Source organism: Copadichromis virginalis, linkage group LG2 (assembly GCF_057382275.1).
Source record: "Copadichromis virginalis isolate Kocher_CV1m ecotype Utaka linkage group LG2, C_Virginalis_male_GT1.1, whole genome shotgun sequence".
Taxonomy (NCBI): domain Eukaryota; kingdom Metazoa; phylum Chordata; class Actinopteri; order Cichliformes; family Cichlidae; genus Copadichromis; species Copadichromis virginalis.
Window position 1 is genome coordinate 4,363,890 of NC_140619.1, and position 24,924 is coordinate 4,388,813.

Sequence of the window (24,924 nt, forward strand, 5' to 3'; positions counted from 1 at the left end):
GTATGTATTTATTTCTGAACTGCAGTAGGACACGATGTATCAAAAACCTAAAAAGATAAAAACTGATTTGCAGAGTAACAACTACCCAACATTACAGCACTACCATCACTATTTTTTTAATCCTTCAGTTAAACATGTTTTTTTTTAGTGATTAGTATACATGCTTTAAAAACGCTCACATAATGCCTAAAACTGTTGACATCAACATGACATCCTTAGTTCAGTTACACTGACGAGGTTAGAGGGCTGTTTTTCCAGATTTAATTAAGATGTTTGTTTTTAGCACTACCTCTGTGTCTGGAACCTCTGCTGATCAATTAACAGATAAATGGCATTTATATGTTCATCTTTATATAGTAATTAGGTACATATAAGAGACATTTATTGAAGTTTAAGAGTGAATAATATTCATCATTTTCACTCAGTGCTTTTTTCCCCCTTCTGAGCTATTTAACAAGTCCTTATTAAGCCAATTGTAACCCATATTTGAGTATGGCTTAACTAGAATACACCAGAATAAAAGAATCATTAATCTAAGCAGCACACTTCATTTGTAATGAATAAACCATAGGTGCAGCAGTTAAGGAGTTAACTGTTCTGGTTTAGACACGTGCTACTCTAGGCCAATGAGCTGCTGAAACGTGGTACAGGCTCCGCCTGCCGCCCCTGCCTAGGAGGACACAGATTTTTCTTTTCTCTCTTCCGCTCGCGAACTTTCCATGAGCAAGCTAGTGAGGAAACGAGACACAGCGATTTACTGAGACGAGGTATGAAAAAGAGTAATATAGACGGAGAGCTAGCACTCGCCGTTTACGAAAGATTGTTTTACTGTATGTATATTGATAAGACGAGTAATTAGTTGGTTCTTTTTACATTGCTTAGTCGAGAAAGGTCGGGAGTTAGAGACGACGCCATTTCATCGGTCGTGCGCCATCTCGCGCTGCTCCGTCTTTCTAATTCTGAGATCGGTGAGCAAAGTGTTTTACTTGTTCATTATTTATCTGTGTTTCATGAATGCCTTGCAAGTAAAATGTTCCAGTGTTTAATGATAATTGTTTAGGAATGTTCTGTAGGAAACTTTGTTCAATTTACTGAAACCCAGCAGTTGAAGTGAATGTGTGAATTGTGATTTTTATGAGGAACTCAATATGTCCCATGACACTGTCGTTGACAGGTCAGGTTTTTCCTTTTGTTTGGTTTTGTTTTTTTGTTTCTTTGGTTTGTATCTTCCTGGTGCATTCCAACGGATCCTGAAATTGATGGCGAGCCAACCCCGTTGAAGGACCAAATGACTTTGTTCTGTCCTGCACATCAGAGTGTGGTAGGCCAGATGCAACAAACCAGAGACACACCGCGCCATTTTGTACTCGTAGTCCCCCTTTTTCACACACATCCCCCTGGACTCACGGGCGGGTTGTTTTAAGGACACGTTTTACGGACTCTGTACATTCCATGAATGTGGACAAAAGTGAGTGTGAGCGGTCGGAAATAACCCTCCAGCTGATTAACTGTTGCTATTTGTAAACGAAGTCTGTGAAAATGCAAATAAGTGTTAACATTTATATGCTGATGATTGACATTGTGGTTCATTGTTAGATGTGAACTGTACCTCTAGAAAGGGTGCACCCAGGTAAGATTTCTTTTTTTTTTTTTGTTTTCATCGAGTGGTCACTGTGATTTTGCCAAAAGGTATTATTGAGAGAGTACCGGTACCGAAAGGGAATAATTTCAATTGTAAGTGTTTTGTGTGTTTGTCATAATGTCCTGTTATTTCTAATTGAAAAGAAAAATACAATTCCGGCTATTTTTCAAAACTCGCGGTTGTCTGAGTCTCATTCAGTTCGCCTCTCCTGTACGTAGCCGAACCTACTGGTCCAAATCTTTGAGCTCTTTGGTGTCAAATTTGGGTGACATACTCTTGTTTTGATCTGGGAGTATTTGAGACACGCACATTAGTGTTACAAGTTGGCGAGCCAGCAGCCAGGAGTTATTGTGAAACTGCATGAGACTCATCTTATTAAGTATTACAACGATAAGAAACAATCAAAACCTAGTTTGACAAAATGGACGTAGTACTTAAAGAGGCAATTAAACTCCCAAACGCAGTAATCATAAAAGGGCTTACTAACAGCGACCTCGATGAAGAAGTAGCTATTTACCTGGGGAAACACGGTTCAGTTAACCGCCACATCCGTATAGATGATCCGCATTCTGAGTTTCACAGGCAGATGATAGCTGAGTTCAATCATGCCAGTGCAATGGATACTTTGAATCCTCTTTTGCCGCAGACTATTCAAAGCTCTGCTCAGCCTGAAGTCACGTTTGAAATTAGGAGTTTAACTGAGGCGTATGCAGCGAATGCGAGGAATGTCACAAGAGCATACATGAGACAACTGTCTGAAATGGCCAATCTTAGTGGCCATTCACTAGAAAACATGCTCAAAGAGGGACTGGCTAACTTAAACGTGCCCCCCCTATCTCCTCAGCCTACAGTTTCTCCCCCTGTTGACAGAGGCGAGACAAGTTTGCATGCACAGGGTGACCATTCCCCCAGTCAACCTGCTGCTGATTTTTCACAGTCTACGGATTCGATTCCAACCTTAAATCAAAACCTGATCGATCCTGACCCACCGACCCAGTTCCATCCCACACTTGAGCTTAACCCGCCCAATGTCCGGCGGGTGGTAGTTGAACATGTGGTGCGCAGTAGTGAAGTTTCTTCACACTCGCCTATGCCGAGTAGGATTAGAGCTTTCTCTGGGCGCATTCCTCGCCCTAACAGTGAAGCTGATTACGACGCCTGGCGCACAAGTGTTGAAGTCCTCATGAGTGATCCAGCCGTTTCTGACTTGAACTGCACACAGAGGATCCTTGACAGTCTTCTGTCGCCTGCCACAGACGTCACTAAGCATTTAGGTCCAAATGCTAGACCCCCTGAGTACCTGAGAGTACTCGATTCTGCGTTTGGAGCCGTCGAAGATGGCGATGAGCTCTATGCGCGATTCATGAACACACTTCAGAATGAAGGAGAAAGACCATCAGCCTATTTGCAAAGGTTACATGTCTGTTTGACCAAAGCAATGCGACGAGGAGGTGTCAATGTGTCGGATTTTGACAAGCAATTGTTAAAGCAATTCCTTCGTGGCTGTTGGGAGGACAGTCTCATCAGCGACCTCCAGCTAGGACAAAGAAAAGAGAGCCCACCTTCGTTCTCTGAGCTACTCTTGCTTCTACGCACGGAAGAGGACAAGCAAGCCTCAAAAGTCCGTCGTATGAGACAACATCTTGGTCAGAGCAAACCTGGCCCTAGCAATCCAAAGCACCGGGCCATGTCAAATGTACAAACAGCAAGTAGCTGTGAGTCTGACCTCAATGTGTTAAAGAAACAAATTGCTGAATTGAGTGCACAACTTAACAGTTGGAAAATAGAAAGCCAAAAGCAAAATCAGCCCAAGCACTCAAAGTCAGAGTGCCACACAGTTAATGCCAAAGTCGAAGTCTACCCCACGAAAAGGAAGGCTTCGACCGCACAGAACTTTACAAAAGCCAATGCAAAGCCGCGTCCTTGGTATTGCTTTCACTGTGGTGAGGACGGTCATATTGCCTCATCATGTGAAAACGAACCAAATCCATCCTTAGTGGTCACGAAGCGAAAACAGCTGAGAGAAAGGCAATCTAGTTGGGAAGCATCAACTAGGGCCAGTGATGAGCCGCCTTTAAACTAATCCCAGCCTCCAGTGTGGGACAAGTGGGGGCTGCCGGAGACAATTCTCGTCCCAAGCCTCAACGTGCCTTTTCAAGGGAAGTTCAGTCAAAAGCGCCGTCTATACACCTTCCAAAGGGTTTGGTCGGAACCAAAACTTCTGCTACTGTCATTATCGCTGGCAGAGAAACGAACTGCCTTCTTGATACAGGGTCACAAGTGACAACCGTGCCTCAGAGTTTTTATGAGAAGCATCTCTCAGACTTGCCTATAAACCCGTTGGGCGATCTCCTGGATGTAGAGTGTGCAAACGGCCAATCCGTCCCTTACCTAGGTTATGTAGAACTCTCAATCACCTTTCTCAAGAACTTTGTGGGTTCGGATATTAGTGTTAATACCCTAGCATTAGTTATCCCCCCTCTGCGAGCCGAGGCGCGAGAACAGATCTTGATAGGTACAAATACCTTAGATGCCCTTTATGCTGACTTCCATGAGTCCAGTGCGAACTTTCAGCCCGTCCCCCATGGTTTCAGAGCGCTCCTCAAAATCCTTGGAGTACGTCGAAAAGCCGCTAGCAATTGCAGCCTTGGGTGTGCAAAGTTAACGGGTAAAGAGCAAGCTGTGGTGGCGGCAGGGCAGACGGCAGTTTTAGAAGCTTCGGTGTACATTCCCAACTCCATTAATGAGAAATGTGCAGTTGTCGAATCGTCATCAGATTTTCCCTTGCCCAGTGGTTTGCTTGTGTTAACTGGTCTTGTCAACCTGCCAGCCAAGCGGCCTTGTAAGCTGCCGGTTGTAGTAAAAAATGAAACCGATCACGACATTGCTGTCCCGTCAGGCCGTGTGCTAGCTGACATTAATGCTGTGACCAGAGTCATATGTAAAGAACAGACAGAGAAGATGTCAAACTCTTCAGACCACTCAGGAAATTCTTCTCAACCTGAAGAAATCAGTTTCGACTTTGGAAATGACCTACCTGATGAATGGAGAAATCGTGTCACAAAGTTGCTAAATTCAATGCCTGGAGTGTTTTCACAGCATGCATTGGATTTTGGACACACAGAGAAGGTGCAACATCACATCAAGCTTAGTGATGAAACCCCATTCAAGTCCAGACCCCGACCAATACATCCACACGATGTGGAGGCCGTGAGGAAGCACCTGCGGGAACTGCTCGACGTGGGAGTGATACGGGAATCTGAATCACCATTCGCTTCCCCAATCGTAGTAGTCAAAAAGAAAGATGGTTCAGTTCGCTTGTGCATTGACTATCGGAGGTTAAACCTCCAAACCATCAAAGATGCATATGCACTCCCGAATCTGGAAGAGGCTTTTTCCGCTCTAGCAGGGTCGAAATGGTTCTCGGTCCTAGATCTCAAGTCGGGATATTATCAGATTGAGATGTCAGAGTCAGACAAGCAGAAAACAGCCTTCGTATGTCCCTTAGGATTTTGGGAATTCAATAGGATGCCCCAAGGGATCACCAACGCACCCTCCACTTTTCAAAGGCTCATGGAGCGGTGTATGGGTCCGATGAATCTTAAGGAGGTCCTTGTCTTTATTGATGACCTCATCATCTTTTCATCATCTCTTGAAGAACACGAGCAACGCCTGAAGAAGGTCCTGTTGCGGCTGAAAGAGTTTGGGTTAAAATTAGCACCCGAGAAGTGTAAATTTTTCCAAACCTCTGTTAAATATCTCGGCCACGTGGTGTCAGAGCGTGGAGTCGAGACTGATGCAGAGAAGATCAAAGCCCTCACGAGTTGGCCCGTCCCCACCAACCTTAAAGAGTTAAGGTCATTTTTGGGCTTTGCTGGGTACTACCGGCGATTCATCCAGGGTTTTTCTAATATTGTAAGGCCGTTGAATGAGTTAACCGCTGGTTACCCACCATTGAGAAAAGGAAAGAAAAGACCCACGAAGCAACAAAGCTCCATGTACCATAGCCCGAAAGAGCTATTTGGTGACAGGTGGACTCAAAAGTGTCAAGAGGCTTTTGAACAAGTCATTGGTAGGCTAACCTCAGCCCCAGTGTTGGGCTTTGCCGACCCCAGACTCCCATATATCCTCCATACGGATGCTAGTACCATTGGCCTTGGTGCCGCTCTGTACCAACTCCAGGATGGACAGTTGAGGGCCATAGCCTTTGCTAGCAGAGGACTTTCAAGAAGTGAGATGAGATATCCAGCCCACAAGCTGGAGTTCTTGGCCCTTAAGTGGGCTGTCACCGAAAAGTTCTCAGACTACCTATATGGTACAGAATTCACAGTAGTGACAGACAGTAATCCGTTAACGTACATCCTAACATCAGCGAAGCTGGATGCAACGAGTTACCGTTGGCTCTCAGCCTTGTCTACTTTTTCATTCCAACTCCAGTACAGGGCTGGCAAACAAAACGTAGACGCGGATGCACTGTCTCGTCGTCCCCATGGTAGCCCAGGTGATGATCCTGTCTCACAGAAGGAAAGTGAAAGGATCCGGCAATTCGCCCTCACTCACCTCAGTGGCGATGACAGAGAAATGGTTTCTAGGGAGGTTGTACAGGCCATCTGCGAAAGGCATTCAGTTAATTCTGCAGGCCTGGATTCAGGGTCATTCACTTGCCCAGGTTTGGCTTTAGTTGAGTCCTTAGCCTTACATGCTACAGCTGTCCCTGATAGCTTTGCAGGGGAGCTGTTGAATGGTTCTCCTTTTCCCCCGCCTATGGCAGAGGATGAGCTCAGACAGAAACAGAGGCTAGACCCAGCTCTCGATGCTATAGTCACTCTGTTAGAAACTGGTCAGACCCCACCTCCCAGTCTTAGAGCAGAACTACCTGAGCTTCCCTTGTTGCTGCGTGAGCTCTGTCGTCTTGAACTGCAGAATGGAGTTCTTTACCGAAAGAGGCAAACCGGTCCAGACATCTCCTTTCAACTCGTGTTACCCGAGGAGTTGAGGTCAGTAGTCTTCCAACACCTCCACAGTAACATGGGCCACCTAGGAACTGACCGCACTATTGACCTGGTCAGAACTCGGTTTTACTGGCCAAAAATGCAGACGTCAGTTGAAAAAATGATCAACACGTGTGAACGGTGTGTTCGCCGGAAGTGTAGGCCAGAGAGGGCAGCTCCCCTCATGAACATCAAGACAAGCAGACCCCTTGAACTGGTCTGTATAGATTATCTATCGATTGAGCCAGATCAGTCTAACACTAAGGATGTATTAGTTATGACTGATCACTTCACTAAGTTCGCAGTAGCTGTCCCTACACCCAACCAACGAGCGCGCACTGTTGCAAAGGCCCTCTGGGAGAACTTCATTGTTCATTATGGTGTCCCAGAGAGACTTTTAAGTGATCAAGGCCCCGATTTCGAATCGAAGACAATAAAACAACTCTGCGAAATTATTGGCATGAAAAAGATACACACAACGCCATACCACCCCAGAGCCAATCCAGTTGAGAGGTTCAACAGAACACTTCTCCAAATGCTTGGTACCTTGAATGACAATGAGAAGTTGCATTGGAAAGAGTATGTAAAACCTCTAGTACATGCATATAATTGTACCAAGAATGATGTGACGGGCTATTCGCCTTATGTGCTGATGTTTGGGAGACAACCAAGGCTTCCCATTGATCTAGTATTTGGGTTGCCTGTGAATGCTCAGAAGAAGTCACACTCCCAGTACGTCAGTGATCTAAAACATAGGTTGGAGGAGAGTTTTAAGATCGCAACCTCAAACGCACAAAAGAATGCTGAGCGCAATAAAACTCGCTTTGACAAGCAAGTGGTTGACTCAACTCTCAACGTGGGTGACAGGGTTCTCGTGCGTAATGTTAAACTGAGGGGAAAGCATAAGTTGGCAGACAGATGGGAAGATGATGTGTACGTAGTTCTGAGAAGAGCAGGCGAACTACCAGTCTATACGGTCAAACCGGAAGCGAAAGAAAGACCAGTCCGAACATTGCACAGAGACCTGCTCCTTCCTTGTAGCTTCATACCGGTCACAGAGTCAACTGAAACCAGTCCCAAAAAGCCCCAGGCTCGGCGGAACACAAGGCAAACTGTTGTTCAGGAAGACGACGACGACCTCGACTCCGAGTATTTACCAGTACCTACCTGGATACCAATCTCCATTACCAGCTCTGTCAAGCCAACTCTCGTTGTGCCCCGCACTGAAAGTGTGCAAAGACAATTTCCAGCTTATGGTGAAGCCGAACGTGACAACCCCGCCGAACGTGACAACCCCACCGAACGTGACAACCCCGCCGAACGTGACAACCCCGCCGAACGTGACAACCCCACCGAACGTGACAGACAATCAGAGGAAATTGAGGAAACTGAAGTTGTGAACTTACCTGAAACTGCAACTGAGAACTTACCCGAACATGTGGACTTACCTGAGCCTAGTTTGCGGGAAACCAACGTTCAAGTTGAAAATCCTGTGGAAAGGACCCAGCAACCTAGTGAGCAAGTCCTGCCCGAAGTGGATGAGACTATGCTAGAGCGTCCTAATGACCAAGAAAGAGTCATAACTGAGCAGCCCAGTTCATTTGGTTCACAGAACAGCTCTCGGGAAGAACATGACGTTCTTCGTCGATCTCAAAGGTCACGTCAGACACCAGAAAGGTTGCAGTATTCTACCTTAGGTAACCCCTTACTGTATGTTGTTAATGCAGTATTTAATAGCCTAAACGAAGCCATTTCAAGCTCTATGCAGTCTAACCATTTGGATGCACAGGGACGTGCATACCATCAAGTGGGGAGGGTGTAACCCATATTTGAGTATGGCTTAACTAGAATACACCAGAATAAAAGAATCATTAATCTAAGCAGCACACTTCATTTGTAATGAATAAACCATAGGTGCAGCAGTTAAGGAGTTAACTGTTCTGGTTTAGACACGTGCTACTCTAGGCCAATGAGCTGCTGAAACGTGGTACAGGCTCCGCCTGCCGCCCCTGCCTAGGAGGACACAGATTTTTCTTTTCTCTCTTCCGCTCGCGAACTTTCCATGAGCAAGCTAGTGAGGAAACGAGACACAGCGATTTACTGAGACGAGGTATGAAAAAGAGTAATATAGACGGAGAGCTAGCACTCGCCGTTTACGAAAGATTGTTTTACTGTATGTATATTGATAAGACGAGTAATTAGTTGGTTCTTTTTACATTGCTTAGTCGAGAAAGGTCGGGAGTTAGAGACGACGCCATTTCATCGGTCGTGCGCCATCTCGCGCTGCTCCGTCTTTCTAATTCTGAGATCGGTGAGCAAAGTGTTTTACTTGTTCATTATTTATCTGTGTTTCATGAATGCCTTGCAAGTAAAATGTTCCAGTGTTTAATGATAATTGTTTAGGAATGTTCTGTAGGAAACTTTGTTCAATTTACTGAAACCCAGCAGTTGAAGTGAATGTGTGAATTGTGATTTTTATGAGGAACTCAATATGTCCCATGACACTGTCGTTGACAGGTCAGGTTTTTCCTTTTGTTTGGTTTTGTTTTTTTGTTTCTTTGGTTTGTATCTTCCTGGTGCATTCCAACGGATCCTGAAATTGATGGCGAGCCAACCCCGTTGAAGGACCAAATGACTTTGTTCTGTCCTGCACATCAGAGTGTGGTAGGCCAGATGCAACAAACCAGAGACACACCGCGCCATTTTGTACTCGTAGTCCCCCTTTTTCACACACATCCCCCTGGACTCACGGGCGGGTTGTTTTAAGGACACGTTTTACGGACTCTGTACATTCCATGAATGTGGACAAAAGTGAGTGTGAGCGGTCGGAAATAACCCTCCAGCTGATTAACTGTTGCTATTTGTAAACGAAGTCTGTGAAAATGCAAATAAGTGTTAACATTTATATGCTGATGATTGACATTGTGGTTCATTGTTAGATGTGAACTGTACCTCTAGAAAGGGTGCACCCAGGTAAGATTTCTTTTTTTTTTTTTGTTTTCATCGAGTGGTCACTGTGATTTTGCCAAAAGGTATTATTGAGAGAGTACCGGTACCGAAAGGGAATAATTTCAATTGTAAGTGTTTTGTGTGTTTGTCATAATGTCCTGTTATTTCTAATTGAAAAGAAAAATACAATTCCGGCTATTTTTCAAAACTCGCGGTTGTCTGAGTCTCATTCAGTTCGCCTCTCCTGTACGTAGCCGAACCTACTGGTCCAAATCTTTGAGCTCTTTGGTGTCAAATTTGGGTGACATACTCTTGTTTTGATCTGGGAGTATTTGAGACACGCACATTAGTGTTACACAATGGTGCGGCCCTGGTCTAAAAGGATTAATATGGAGTCAGGGAGAAAAAAAGAGGGGATGTTAGAGCCTATAAAAGGTAACATCGGCAGTCACACGCTGACCTTTTCTGCACCGACATGCAACGCCTGATCCACCGGCTCTACTGAGATTCCATCTATCTGGCTTCAATTACTGGACCATGTTTGTTTGATCATAATGTATTCCTCCCTCATTTACTCTGGCTTCATGCAGTCTGTGAGTTTTGTCACTGTTCCAGCTTGGACGGCAGCAGAGCCTAAGTTGAATGGGAAAAGACCCAACTCCCCCATACCAACTGTTCACTCACTTCATCTGCTTTCATCACGTGTTATTCCAACTTTTCCTCTATTTTTCTATCATATAACTTCTGCTCCTTAAGCTGATCCTCAAAGTAAATGTCCAGACAGTGACACCAAGTTGTCCCAGGTACTGTAGATACGCATGAATTTAACACATCGAGTACCTGTAGGGGATTTTCTGCTATGTCCATTTAAGGCAGAAACTCATAAAGCTACTGAGCTGAGATAAATGAAATGTAGGTGTCAATATATGAACACATACACTCAAACTTCGCCTCCACCTCCAGGAAGCTCTACAATAATAACTACACTGCACATCACACACAAACAGCCACTTCCAGAAATAAACACATAAGCAGTAAAAGATGATGCACTTGCACTCTTTCCTACTTACATAGACACAGAAAGAAGCACTTACACTCACACAGCGTCCAAATTTTTACCTCCCAACAGGGAAACTCGGTGGGACCTGCAGGGTCCCTCTTTTTAAATTTAAGGGAAACTTTTTTTATTGGCATGTGCGTTATGAAAATAGATTAAACTGCTTTTTTAAAATCTGCACAGCAAAAAACTGTCTCCCCATCTCCATCATCATGTGTTTCTTCTTCTTTTAAAACCATCTTTACTATTTTCTGTCAAATTGGTGGGCAGCTGAACATGTGACAATTTAAACTCCTTTGACTGCTGGTAGTGAATTCCAGCTTTTATGTTTAATTCCTCATTGTTTAAGTCTAATAAGTAAACCCACATTAAAGCGCTGTACAAAGAGAAATAATTGTATTCTGCGTCCATGCTGAGCAGCGTCGAAGAGACGGCCTGACTGTCATGTGATTGCAGTTCGTGTCCTTGAGACCGTCAAAGTGCCACGCCATGCAAAACGCTTTACTTTAGCTTCCTAATCAAAACACAAGGCCGGCTCTCCTCCTTCCTGCTCGTCTCTTCCTCTAAACCTTGTACAGTTTTTAAAACTCACTTGTCTCAGCAGCGGCTGCACATCAATCTCGATTTCTATTATTTTATTCGCCTCTTGAGAAAACGCTATTTGACTGTCTCATCACGCTTAACATATAATATGGCTCTGTCTTTCTCTTATTGATTATTTGCAGTTTCATTAATATTATATTCTAACATGAAATGCCTTTGCGGGATATAATATTAAGAATTATTGAGTACATATTTTATTACAGCTTATGATGTTTATGATAAGTTGTTGTGATATAATGCGTATGTTAGCGTGAGTTTATGTCTAAGTATGTCATTGAGAGTGTGTGTGAATATGTGGAGACTTACTCAGCAGAGTCAGCAGGCAGGATGGATATAGGGGAGAGGTGGGAGCTGTAGAGCCAGAGAGAGGAAAAGCACAACAAGGTTAGAACATCACGCACTCCTCGACTCCTGTCCCGCACTGACCTTGGAGGAGGCGGGTGTCGAGCCGCAAGAGTCAAAACAGGGAAGAAGAATGTTAGCAATGCTGTTAACAATGAGTATGTCTGTGTATTCTATACGTGCATTAGTGAGACAGAGCAGGGATCGAGCACTGAGGTAGTAGAGGTGAAATCAATGAAAAACATGTAAAAATTAGCACAGTGATGTCTGAGATGCCCTGAAATGACAATTTCAGCAAATGTATCACGCGCACAGTTTTAGTCAGTGGCGCCACTCTGAGTGGGCAGATTGTTATTTAGGCTACAGAGCTCTGCTTGACCCTGCTGATCAGATAGACAGTTGTGTATGTAATGTCATACTTGTTCTTCCATAAGCAGGGAAGTGTGTGCGTGTGCATGTGTACACGGCATGAAACAAGAAGTTGGCTGTGATGTGTCTCATCACTTGATTCACAAACACACCCACTGACAGGCACGCCAGGATTTATATAACACACACACACACACACACACACCTACCTAAGACGTGTCGGTGCTCTTGGACTTAATGCGAACGACCTTCTGCTGTGTGTGTGTGTGTGTGTGTGTGTGTGTGTGTGTGTGTGTGTGTGTGTGTGTGTGTGTGTGTGTGTGTGTGTGTCAGTCAGTCAAGGGGGCAAACTCGACTCATTAGAAAAACAACAGCTGACGTTATGCAAGCCTTTCATGTGTATATGTGTTCTGGGTCTGTCTCTCACACACACACACACACACACACACACACACACACACACACACGCACTTTTAACGCTACAAGAAGTGCTCAGGTTGATCGATAATGACTGAATTATTAATGGCAGATAGGAAACCATAATGCCCTCTCTTTATTCTTCTCCTTCTTGCTACTTTCCCTCTCTTTTCTTTCTCTGGGGTGTTTGTCTTCCATTAGCTATGTTTTAAATCAAATCTGCTTCTGTTTATCACTCTATTGTTTCTTTTCATTCATGCTCACTCAACCCCAAAAAGCCTTTTTAGTTTCATTACTGCATCTCTTGAGCTCTCCTTTCTCTTCCGCTTTGCTTCTTTTTTTTTCCATCTTACTGACTATGAAGGCAGCAAACATCCGACATTCCCTTCCTGAGAATGTAGCCTTGATCATGAGTGAGTGTGAAGGCAGGACAGACAAAAAGGAAGGCGCTCGTATTGCAGAGACCTAACAATGAGTCAACCAGAACACACACACACACACACACACACACACACACACACACACACACACACACACACACACACACACACACACACAGCTTTGCTTCAAGTAGTTGGATTAGAGCAGCTCCTAAAGCCTCGACGGCAGACACAGATAAGCCCTTAATAACATTTTAAGGAACCACACCTTTTATGGCTATTTGTTGGCATTAATACTCAAAACCCTTTGTTAGTGACCAAAGTATAAATAGTTCAACTTACATTTAGTCTCTACATATATGATGACCACTAAACTTTGTATTATTCAAACAGATTATGACAGATTTTTTTGATTTTACTAACTGCATTATTATCTACGTCTTAAAGGTGCAGAGACGAGCGCGTCAGAGTAAAAGGGATGCTTGCCAGAATCACTCAGATCGCATCAGGTTAATCTGCTGCCTCCTCCCTGGATCCCTCTGCTAGAAACATCTCTCCCGCAGCAGGGTCAGTGGACACAGTCCAACTTACACACCACCACAATTAGCACTCTTGTGTAAACTTTTTAGTCTTGGTTATAGTAATCATCACAACTCAGCTCTTAACTTGATATAAATCAATATCAATAAATCAATATAAATATAAAACTATCATGTACGTTTGGCCATTTTTCTCCAGTTGGATTACATGGGTTTCCATTTGTGAAGAGCAATATTTATACATTCATAACATATTTACTGCTGATTTACCACCAAAGGATTATCTCAGTCAGCACTGCCACGGTCTAAACACGACTGTTATTTCCATCTGTGTTGAAAGCTATCCTTCCATTTGCTGCTGTGCGTGCTGCTGAGGTAATTCAATCATTATTCAACAAAGCTGTTTTAAAAAATATCTCCTATTGGCTTTCAGTAATGGAGAAAAACTTGTAAGATTTAATATTATCTCGCAATCACACATTTTATACTTGCAGCACGGGGCGTGACCTTCAGGTATTAGGAGATAAAATCATTGAGAAATGTGGATGAAATGTGCAGTATTTACTCGACTCTATTTTGAGTTTGTGCAATTATCTGAAATCTAAAACATTACAGTACCCTGTGTGTATCACAAATTTAGGACACCGGTATCAGTTTTGTACAGATAAGAGCATGAACTGCAGAGGTGAACCACTGTGCTGTGTATTAGCGCCATCAAGTCAGCTGACTGGTGACTAAACAGCTAAAAGATTGTGGGTTACTGCAAAGTAGAGCAGAGGGACTTTGTATTATCAGTGATGACACTAAAGAATAAAATAACTAATCAATTACCCACTTTTATTCTTTTCAATGGTTCTTCTGATGCAAAGGCAAGAATATACGAGTGTGTGCGCGCGTAAGGTAAGTTAGAGGTGAGATATGATTTTAAAGATGTGCTGTTGTCAGCAAACCTGACTCGGCTCTGCTCTGGCTGGGAGGTAATAGTGACTGCAGCAGCCCCCGCACACACACACATACATACATATATATTTATATATATATATAAACCAGCATGTTCAACAAAACATAGCTCACTGCTTAAGCTCGTTACCCACTTCGGACATAAATACACCTTGCCTGCATAAGCCTTTCCTTCCTTAGCACAACCTGAAACACACACTCACTTGCCCACTCTTCTTCATAAGCATCATCTTACATCTCATAAACAGCTCTCCTGGCTGCGTCTGAAACTGTAAACATTTATAGTCCTTCGTGGAAGCGCCAAAAATCCGTCACAGATGTTTGTATTCAGATCGCAACCTAAACACAGACCAGGTCAAAGATGTAACATCTGTTTGTTTCACTGCCTCCATGATGCTCATTTGTTTCCTTCCATCATTTGCTTTGCACAGCTCAGATTCATTCATTTTCTCTTAATTGTCCCGCAGCAGTTTGGCCATCAGAGAATACTGATTTGATTTTGGTTAAGTTGGCCCAACAAATCCTCCTCATTCCACCATTCACCAGTCACGAGGAACTGATGCAACATTGTTAAGAGCTTGCACATTTACAGATACCCTCACTGTTTTGATTATTTTACATCTAACTATGCATTATATATATTTTTCCATATTGATGGTTTAATTCACATTCTTTTCCATGTCAGAAAAAGCCAAAAATGAATCAATGATTATTTTCTTGCTAAATAGATTTGCTTGTAAAATGTGAGGTAACAGCATTAAAAAGAAAAAGCTCAAGGTCACATCTTCTAATTGCTAATCATTAGCTGAACGGCATCAAAATCCTTACATCTGAGCAGAAGGAAACAGGGGTTTGGCATTTGGCACATCAGGACTTGTTTTACTTTAATCAGTTAGCAAAATTTCTGTCGATAAACTTCCACACGCCTAATTACTCCCTACTAACTTGCCTTTTCTTTCCTTCTATGGTGCAAAAAGTGCTGACACACTGTCATCATGCACTCTTGTGTCATTTATATTCAGATTACATAACTTAAAAAAATCTGCTGTCAAGTATATACTTCCTCTGGACTCCTATACAGCTTCTCTCTGGTAAATAAAGACTGAGCAACAAGCACAAACTATCTTCCTTCCCCTCCAGTTTTCCATGTACAATGATGTTTTAAATTCCTAACATTTCCACCAATTCATACCTAAATCAAAACTTCAACTATTCTTCCTGCTGCTTCTTACAGTCATTTTCCCTCAAACAATCCACAACGATCCACTTTTCCCCACCTCTTCTCTTTATTCACTTCATCAATCATCCAACCACATATTTGCTTTCTCCTTCATCCATCTATTCATCCATGAAATCTTTCATTCCAGTCAGACTACAGGAGTTACATAACCCCTGATGTTTACCTCTGCAGCAGAATGTCACAGGCCATTCTCATTTTCCCAGCTGTGTTTCCTCTCACTGTGATCTACTCTTTTTGTTTAGCTTTGGGGTTTTTATGCCACTGGATCAAGCCTGTAGGCGGTTCAGTTTCTGTCAGTTTCTCTGTTGAGTATCTTCTTTCTCGTCTTTCCACTGTACTCAGCAAGCCAACCTGTAGGTTATTGAAGTCCAGTGTGAGAAGCGAGCTTGACTTTTAGCCAAACTCTGCACGATCTCTGTGTTTCTCTTCTTTTTGCCTGTTAACCAATTGACACATCTCCTGTAGCAGCAGTATCCAGCTGTTAAGCTTGTTCTTCCTGAACCCTCAGTTTTTCCTTCCTTCTTCGAGTACCTGGCAGGTCTGTAGATCAACCTTGTATTCAGAGGTTATCCCAATTGAGCACTTTGAGGTGTCAGCGTCAGTACAAGCAGGTCTAGCAACAGAGCCACGGTGTCAGCAGGGTGCATGCTGTAGCGTCCTCTAAAACGGTGTGTGTCTTGAATTTATGAACAAGTGTGGATGTGTGTGTGTGTGAGTGAGTGAGGTTGCCTCACTCTGCACTCTGTCTCCAAAAGTGCTGCAGTAAATATCCAGAGCTCTGCTCAAATATATGAGCTTCTGATGTAACCAGGCAACAACCCCAGGAGGACCAATGGGATGGGAGGGGCTGAATTTGAGACCCAATTGTAAAGAGGGAAGAGGGAGGGAAAGCTATGTGGGCCAATCTTACGGCAGAAACTGGGAAGAGGGTTGATTTTTTTTGTCCACTCAGTGCCGAGTATGAACTCAGCAGTTTACAGTCAGCCCCGTGGGCTGTGTAATGGCGCGCACGCACAGACAAGATGCACACAAACTAACAGATGCCTGTGTCTTTTAAAACACCCTGTATGAGCTTTTTCCAAAAGAGAAGAATTAAAACATTTAGAAAATACAGACTAAAAAGGCACAGAAACAGTGTACGAAAGAAAAAGGGTGTGAAGGAACAAAGAGGCCAAAATATTTATACCAGTCAAAGAAGGAAGAGTTAAAAAGGAACAAAAGAGAGAACAAGTATGACACAAATGGACTAAAGGTGAAGACTCCTATCAGTGTGCTGATTCATTGCCTACAAATATCCCTGATAATCATGACTCAGACAAAGCAAGTAAAACTGAATGGGAACCGCTTCGATCAGAAATCCTAAAGAAACTTCTGTGGGTTCCCTCAAAAGAGAAGTAATAAAGACAAAAATATCCACTCGCCGATCAGCCAAACTAAACTGACAAAGTCAAAAATCTAAGAATTTTCCTGGATGGCTTTATCGGTTTTAGTTTTCTTTCTTTTAGTCTATTTTTTAGTTCAGTTAACTAAAATGTGTTTTTTCCTTATTTTGTTAATATTTTTGTTATCTATAATTACCATGGTTGTATATATTAAGTTATTAAGCTTTTTTAAAAGATGTATATTGAAGTTTTAGAGAACTTTCGAGTCTCGTAGTAAGAGCGGAGAAGGAAAACAATAGACTAAAACCATTATAGCCCCTGAGATTTAGAGGCACAGCGCTCACTAAGCATGACCTCAGCAGAAAGACAAAAATCATGAATCATCCTGAGCAAACAGCTGCTGGGTAAAAGGCAATACTAAATACTAAATACAAGACTAGGTACATATTTTACAAAAAAGAAAACCAAATACTGATTTTGTCTGTTTAAGCAAAACGTACCTACAAAAGTAACTACACTTAAAAAATAAGCATTTTCCATTTGGGAGCTTCAGTGTGACTATGAACACAGTGTGTTTATATCAGACAGTGTGCCTCTGTTCTTCTGTTCTGGACAAACTGTAAGGTGAAGCTTCTGGAAGTTTCCATAAAGAACAGTGAAAGTTAAAAGTTGATGATTTTACAGTTGCACAAGCAAAATTTAACCCTCACATACAGCAACTAGGAGAAGTTTGATCCAAATTTTTGTTTTCTGTATGATTTTTTAAAAGGAAGTTTCGACATATTAGATCTGTATTGACACTTTGTGTTCTGTGCTTATGATTCAACTGATCCTTCAATTAGTTAGCACAACTTCAATGATTACAGTTTGGATAAATTCTTTAAAAACTTCACTTTAAACTTGACGACTGGGTATTATTATATATAACTCTAACCGCCGTCAATTTGAAGACCATGGACTTGCAGATTATTGACAGACTACAAAAATTTAAAAAACTTTTTCATGACCATCATAGATAAGAAATGTGCAATACACCAAATCCGCTCAGTGGTGTACAAATCCTGCTAGTTCCAAACTTCCTAAAGGACCCAACTTTAGATTCTGTTATTTCCATGTGGGATACACCTGTCTACACACAACGTTCCAGGAATCTCTCAAGGGAAGAAACAGACGAGGAGAATGTGTAAATGTTATGAAGCGTTCTTCATGAATCATTAACACTACTTTGACTTTCAGCCTGCCTGGTATTACCGCTGACTTTGGTGACGCCTAAACTAAAACTTTATCTTCTATTTATAAGATACAGACACAACAGGGGCAGCATGTTGACAAAGAGGCTTCAGAGCCAATCAGAATAACTGTTTTATCTATTGTGATTTAGAAACGTGAGCACTCTTTGGAAAGATAGAACAGCTGTCCCCGAACTGTGGATGAGCACTGATAGCACGTCAATGAGCGGTACAATCTGGGTCAGCTGGTATATCATTTTACACACTGTGCCCGAAGCTACTGCCAAGGCCACAGTCTAGAAACAAAGGGCGAAAGGACCAGGAGACCTGTTTGAACATTATTAATGGGTTCACTGGGTTGTACTGACAACAATTCACCAAGCCATAAGAAACCAGTCCCATCAACTTAATGCAGTGATATAGAAACATATAATTAAAGCCAGAAACACACTGCTGCTGAATGGCATGTGTCAAAACAGCAGCTTCTAATGTTTTCTATGTATAATTAGAAACCCTGCTGTGACTAGTCACACAATGATGTGCGTGACATTTCACACAACTGCAATAACCCTTCACCTACACTTATAAACTTGGTAAGGTGTGGCTCTGCAGACTGGCTCTACAACTAAGAAATCAAAGTTCAAATGGTGGATGCACATGGGATTTTGTTGTCCCTCACAGACAGGTTATTTAACGTGGTCCGAGTCACACTTGGCCGTTGTTCGTGTCACTTGATGCACATCATATGCCATGTTGCAGTGCTGCTGTGGCTGTGTGTTTTCTCCTTTAGGTGTTTCAAGCTGAAGGCTTGTGTTATCGTTTCCAGCTCACTCTAATCTCTGTTCCATGAGTGTCACAGTGATATAGATGCATGGAGAGTGGAGCTGACGACAGCTGTGCAACAGCTTTCTGAGATTAAATTAACTGCAATGACAGTTTTGTTTAGCTCTATTTGATTGCGTTGTACATTTTTTTTATGTCTCCTATTACTTTCCCACTGCCTTGACCTGCTGATCCAGCCCCCTCCATGTTCCAGACCTCTTTGTTAGAGTAATCCTCTCGTGCTGAAGAAAACACACTATGACAGTGTTGACTAGTTCTGTGTATCCTTTTAAATGTTTTGATTATGTACTGATCCCTCACTTCCTGTGTGCATTACACTCCTTTTGCTATAGAAACATACATCACAATTTAAAAATGCTAAAGAAAGAAAAGAATCTAAAAACAACTTGGTCTGTGTGCATATCTACCTTTTTTCTTTTGGTGTCAGCTTTTGAAAATAAAGCAAACATGACCTATCCATATACAGTCCATGTACAGGTCACGCAGAGATCTTATAGCCAACATATTCGAGTAATGGTTACCTTAAGCATGGGCAGGGTGCAAGTAAGGAAAACCTAACGGAGAACAGCATCAACACATGTCAATACTTACTGAAGGGTTGTTATTTATAAAATTTCTGGAAGCAGACTGCAGAGCAGAGACAGCCCAGAACAGGTTTACCTTATCAATTTGTACCAGGAAGCAGCAAAGCCCTGGGAAGCAGAGCTAATTATGTGTTGGATTTGAACACAAAAATCCGCAATTATTTTTTTCGCTTTTGAAAAACAAGACAGGGTGGTTTGAATTGGGACATTTTCTCTCCTTTTTATACATGATGTGATTCTTTCAGCATTTGTGATAGATCGTGCTATCACAAGCTTTCAGCTCTGGATGAGGATATAAAACTAACCATGGTTTCTGTCTCTTTCTGTTCCTCATGTGCAGAGAGTTTAAAGGCCCTTTTACACTGTGCAAACTCGAGGGAAGAATTGTAAGGGGACTGTGGTACAATTTGTGCCTGTTAATCCAAAACAGTGGCTATGAATTACACCTGATAAGGACTCCAGCGGTCAGTTTGGAGATCATTTTGGACCAGTGCAATATGGCATAAAACGATACAGAATACACAACCAAGCTTTCAACATCCAATTCACACAGGTAAAAAAGTAAGTGACTGTTTGTCTCGATGCATGCTCAATCATCCAGGTAAGGAAATCCCCAAAAGCTGATTCTGTTCATCTGAACGATGGGTTTTCAGTTGGAGAAACAGTTCATCACTCATCCAAGTGACTTCTTCAGTCTCAGCTCACTGCAGGTTTCCCAAACATATAAACAGTTCCTTTGCACATTGCCCAAAACTAGGACCAGACCAACACAGATCAGTTTCATGATTATTAATATCCAAATTGTTGTGACCATTGACAGTTTGGTCAAAGCCAGTGTAGGTGACCCAGAAGGGACGAGGTCAGACATATATGTGTGCGTGCACATGAAAATTGTTGGCACAAATGGACAGAACAAGGCTCTCCAGCCTGGTATGGTGTCCCAGTGAGATATACGAATCATTTCCACAGTCACACAAAATAATCTCACGCGTGATTTTTATGTACACAGATGTAATCTGCTTCACGAAGAGCTACACAGGTCAGTCACGCTAGACTGGTACGACGCTCTAAAAAGTAAAAAATTGAGGCCAACTTGTCTTCAAAGGTAAAATTGAAGACAAACGTTTGCTAATCTTTTTAAAATCTACTGTCAGGCTGACATTTTTCCTCCTGAGGTCTAGTATTGCATTATCACTTAGATTGAAAATCAATAAATCGTTCACAAGTAGGGACATTTTCCAGTTCTTATCTCACTGTGGCGCTTTTAGCTGCCTGAATCTCCATTCCCTCCATTAATCCATCGCTCTCCTCCCGCCTTTAGCCATAGACGTGCTTTCTAAGGGTGATGCTTCTCATGCTGCCAGGGTATTTCAGTGATCCCATGAAAAATACTTTCCACACATGGAGAGAGAACATAAGCAAGGGCAGAGAGGGAGGGAAGTAGTGATGGGGTAAGAAGAGAGATCAGAAGAGAAATTCCAGGGAATATATATATAGATCTGAAATGAGTAGAGGCTGTTGGAATCTAAGGTGTGTGTGTGTGTGTGTTGGCTGTCAGAGTCTATTAAGAGGGCACAGCAACAGCCACAGAGGACAGCCTTCCCTGTCTGTCAAGTCTAGACAAACAACTGAGCCACCGTTAACGCTGAATCACTAGATGGGAACTTACCTTTTTGGAGCCTTGTCAAAGCATATGGCATATACATATATGGAACAGCAAGCTCAACTCAAAAAAAGGTTTGAGGACAAAAAAAACAGCCCAACCTGATTTTCAACAAAAACATTTCTGTGTATTTTAACAGAAAATTAGACAAGTCTCCAAATCTGATGTTAAAACTTCATGTAGTTCTATAGAAACGACACTGTTTATCGTCCACATCTCGTTGTGTTCTACCTAGCAGTGCTTATCCTTAAATGGTTTAGGGAGTTAGGTTTGTAGTGGGATCACTGGTGTAATTATGTGGCAATGATAAATAGTTAAAATGGCTCATGGATCTGTCAGGAAGATCCTTTGGCAGAACTTTGCTAAGGCCCCAGAGAGGTCAGGACTGGCTCTGGATCAAGCACGTGGGTTAAATTAATAGACTCGACTGTAAGTGTTTCCAGCTTGCTTCCAAAAACGTGGTGGTTATAATCGTAGAAAACAAAAAACAAACCCATCCAATCATAACCAGTACCATCCTTAATGCTCAAATTCTAAACATTTATGCATTTAATTTAACAAGCCTATGAAAATGTCAACTCTGAAAACACAAAATTTTTTTTTTTTTCACATAACCAGACTCGAGAGGACTAAATAGGACTAGGAATTTAAAAAAAAAAGAAAAAAAAAAACAATCTCTAAATCTGTGCATTATTGAAATGGCTCTGCGGAGTACCCTGGATGCTCCATGGTCTACAAATACCACAGTAATCCCCCCCAGACCAGACAAGAGGTTAGTCGAGGTCAAAGGGATGATGGCTGCAGGCTAGCCACGGCTAACCGAGATTTAATACCAACTAAAATCAATCCCATGTGACTTCAGGATCAAAACCATCTGATGTGCATTGTTTAATTTAAAGAATTTACTGCATGTAATCCCCCCTTTGTTTTCACTGGCAGTCTGTGCACTGTGGTACAATAGCTGCAACCTTAAATCTTCCTCTAATAGAGCTCACATAAACATAAACACAGTCACGGAAAACATTTTGTATTGAACCACAAACAAAAAATTAACTGCTAATACCAAAGATATACACACTCATACTCCAACTTGATCCCTGCTGTCATTGCTGACCTTTTATACTATAACACAGTTAAATATGTTCACAGTGGGCTAAAATGGGACCACAGCACAAACAAGATATCATCCAGTTAACTTCAGAAGCATACACTGACCTAAATACATTGCAACTGCAAAAACACTAAATTGTCTATATTAGTACACAGAGGTGTGGACTCGAGTCACATGACTTGGACTCGAGTCAGACTCGAGTCATTAATTTTATGACTTTAGACTTGACTTGAAAAAATGTTCTAAGACTTGTGACTTGACTTGGACTTTTACACCAATGACCTGGGACTTGAATTGGACTTGAACCGGTTTACTTGAAAAGACTTGATATTTTACCCCAAATATAAAATTTAACACGCATATTATATAGAGATTGAAAATGTGACGTCATTCACGGGTAGAACCGCAAAGGATTCTGGGAACTCGTGGCAAGCGGTACTAGCGCACGCAGGCTTTCAATTAAAATCAGTTATACAGCGATAAAAAGAAACACAAAAATGTCAAGAAGCTGTTGTATCATTAACTGCAATAGCCGGTCGCATGACAGCCACGGGAAGCCGACGGGTAAAGAGATCGGTTGTTATCGGATTACGTCGTTGAAGAGAAATTGTTCGAGCCATGTTTCCGAAGTAATAAAGAGGCGACTGGATTGCAGCCATTCAAAGACCAATTATAACGTCCCAGAACACTCCAGCTCACAGGTTAGTCTGCTCCAAGCATTTACACGAAGGTCAGTCTGCTGTTGTAGTTAATACGTCATTTTTGTTAACATAATTGGTGATATAGGTTACAAGCAAGTCTGGCGCTGAACAGAAATTGTGGCGCTATGCTCCTTTATTTATTGTGTTTATTGTGCATAAATAGTGAATTGTCCTGACACAATATTGCGTTTCGCTTCTGTTATTATGGTACATTGACAAAAACATATACTTTTATTCACAGGATAAAACTGTTGTTTTGTATCACTAATTGCCCAGTACGATTACAGCATACAGTATTATTGTCACTGCTACATTTCTGTGATGCTACCAGAAATTATTTCCACTACTAATTAATTACCGTTGAGCTCAAAGGTTATATTAATAAACGGTTAACGAATGTGTATTTATGAAGACAATTTGTGAGACTGGTAAACTTATGATACGTACGATGGTCTTTCGTTCTACACGGTGCATTTCAAGGTCCTGTACCCATCCGTCGGTAAACTGTACCTGGGCTTGTTGCAGTGACCTGAAGTTACTAAACTTCATGAGTGTATGCACTCACTCCAAGAAGCGTATAATTATAAATATGCATATAAATATGCTACGATGAGATAGCTGACTTCATCTAACTAGCAAATGTTTTCCAGGCTACGTTGGTGATGCAGTTTTTTTTTTAAATGATATTTTAAAAAAAATATCATTTATTTATGTATGATATTTTTGTCATGCGATTTTAAAGCCGGTCCTACAAGTGCATCCAAGAATAACATGCAGCTTATCTCAGAACTGTCGGTGAAAATTATTCTTGGAGCTAGGTTTAATTGAGCTGCATTTTAAAGAGGTGCAATTTCACAATTTGTGTATATTTTCTAACTTCACTATTTTGTCATGTGTTGAGAAAAACACAGATTTTAAAATTACATGGTCTAATATTTACATTTAGCATAACTGCAACATTATTTTTTCGTTTTTTTTTTTTTAAAGACTCGAAAGGACTTGAAATTCAAAGTTTCAGACTTGTGACTTGACTCGGACTTTTACACCAGTGACTTGAGACTCGACTCTGACTTGCCTGACATTACTTGAGACTTGACTTGAGACTTGAGGATAAAGACTTGAGACTTACTTGAGACTTGCAAAACAATGACTTGGTCCCACCTCTGTTAGTACACATCAAAAGGGTCTGACTGAGAACATAAAACAGACTGCTTTCTTGTGTGGAGCAAACTAGAAGTAACTAATCTGTAGGCGTTACGATCCAGATGCTACAAATGTGCTGTAAAAGATGCCCATTTCTGCTAATATATAAATAAAAGAGGAACTGATATTTCACATGAAAGAAGCTATTTTCCACATGTAGGCATGCAGGTGTGCCTTGAAAGTTTGGCTTGTCTTTTGGTGCGCCTTGGGATTAAAATATTTGTCTTTTTAAAAATCACTGTTTCTAGGGCATCATAAAATGAAATAACTCGATGAGTGAATGAGCTATTGTTCCTACACTGAGAGTCCATTACAGACCAAACAAAATCTCTCTTAATCAGACTGAGACGAGCAGCTGATAAAGTGACCACATTGCTAGTTGGCCTGAAGGGCTGTCGAAAAATAACACAGAACTGGAACGTCTTGGTTTTTAATCCAAGACATGTCATGCCCTTTATCACATGTCATATCCTCTGCCTAATATGACTCTGACACATCATGTGATCTAATAACAAAGACAGAGATGTGTGACCGCACCTGACTGCGGGGTTGTCATCGGTGTGCGTGCGTTGCGGTGAATCTGAGGCAGGGCCGTCCTCCCCGTCCTGAGGCAGCTCTTCACATTCTGCCTCACACTTCTCATCATCCAACAGCTCTGTGATCTGCAGACAGAAATATAAAAGGATGTAAATGAGGAGCACTACAAGCACTAAAACAAT

The 24,924-nt window shown here is 41.9% G+C and overlaps 2 protein-coding genes across 8 annotated transcripts in view; one reads left to right on the forward strand and one right to left on the reverse strand.

The window, feature by feature from the left end:
- The window catches only part of fam13b (family with sequence similarity 13 member B), an 80,675-nt gene that overhangs the window by 15,291 nt on the left and 40,460 nt on the right, over nucleotides 1-24,924 (reverse strand). For 5 of the 6 annotated variants that reach the window (XM_085468790.1, XM_085468799.1, XM_085468815.1 and 2 more), the window contains exons 7-8: nucleotides 24,743-24,867; nucleotides 11,549-11,593 (exon numbers count right to left, since the gene is read on the reverse strand). In XM_085468790.1, the coding sequence (XP_085324916.1) occupies nucleotides 11,549-11,593; nucleotides 24,743-24,867 (170 nt within the window). The remainder of the gene's footprint in view (nucleotides 1-11,548; nucleotides 11,594-24,742; nucleotides 24,868-24,924) is intronic. The other variant, XM_085468807.1, reaches the window with a different exon arrangement.
- Nucleotides 482-3,807, forward strand: LOC146716836 (zinc finger CCHC domain-containing protein 12-like). 2 transcript variants are annotated; one of them, XM_085468841.1, is made up of 3 exons: nucleotides 482-767; nucleotides 883-968; nucleotides 1,175-3,807. In XM_085468841.1, the coding sequence occupies exon 3, from the start codon at nucleotides 2,064-2,066 to the stop codon at nucleotides 3,723-3,725; it is 1,662 nt and encodes a 553-aa protein (XP_085324967.1). In that variant the 5' UTR covers nucleotides 482-767; nucleotides 883-968; nucleotides 1,175-2,063; the 3' UTR covers nucleotides 3,726-3,807. The 2 variants fall into 2 exon arrangements, with proteins under 2 accessions (XP_085324967.1, XP_085324960.1); XM_085468834.1 differs by having other exon boundaries at nucleotides 883-3,807.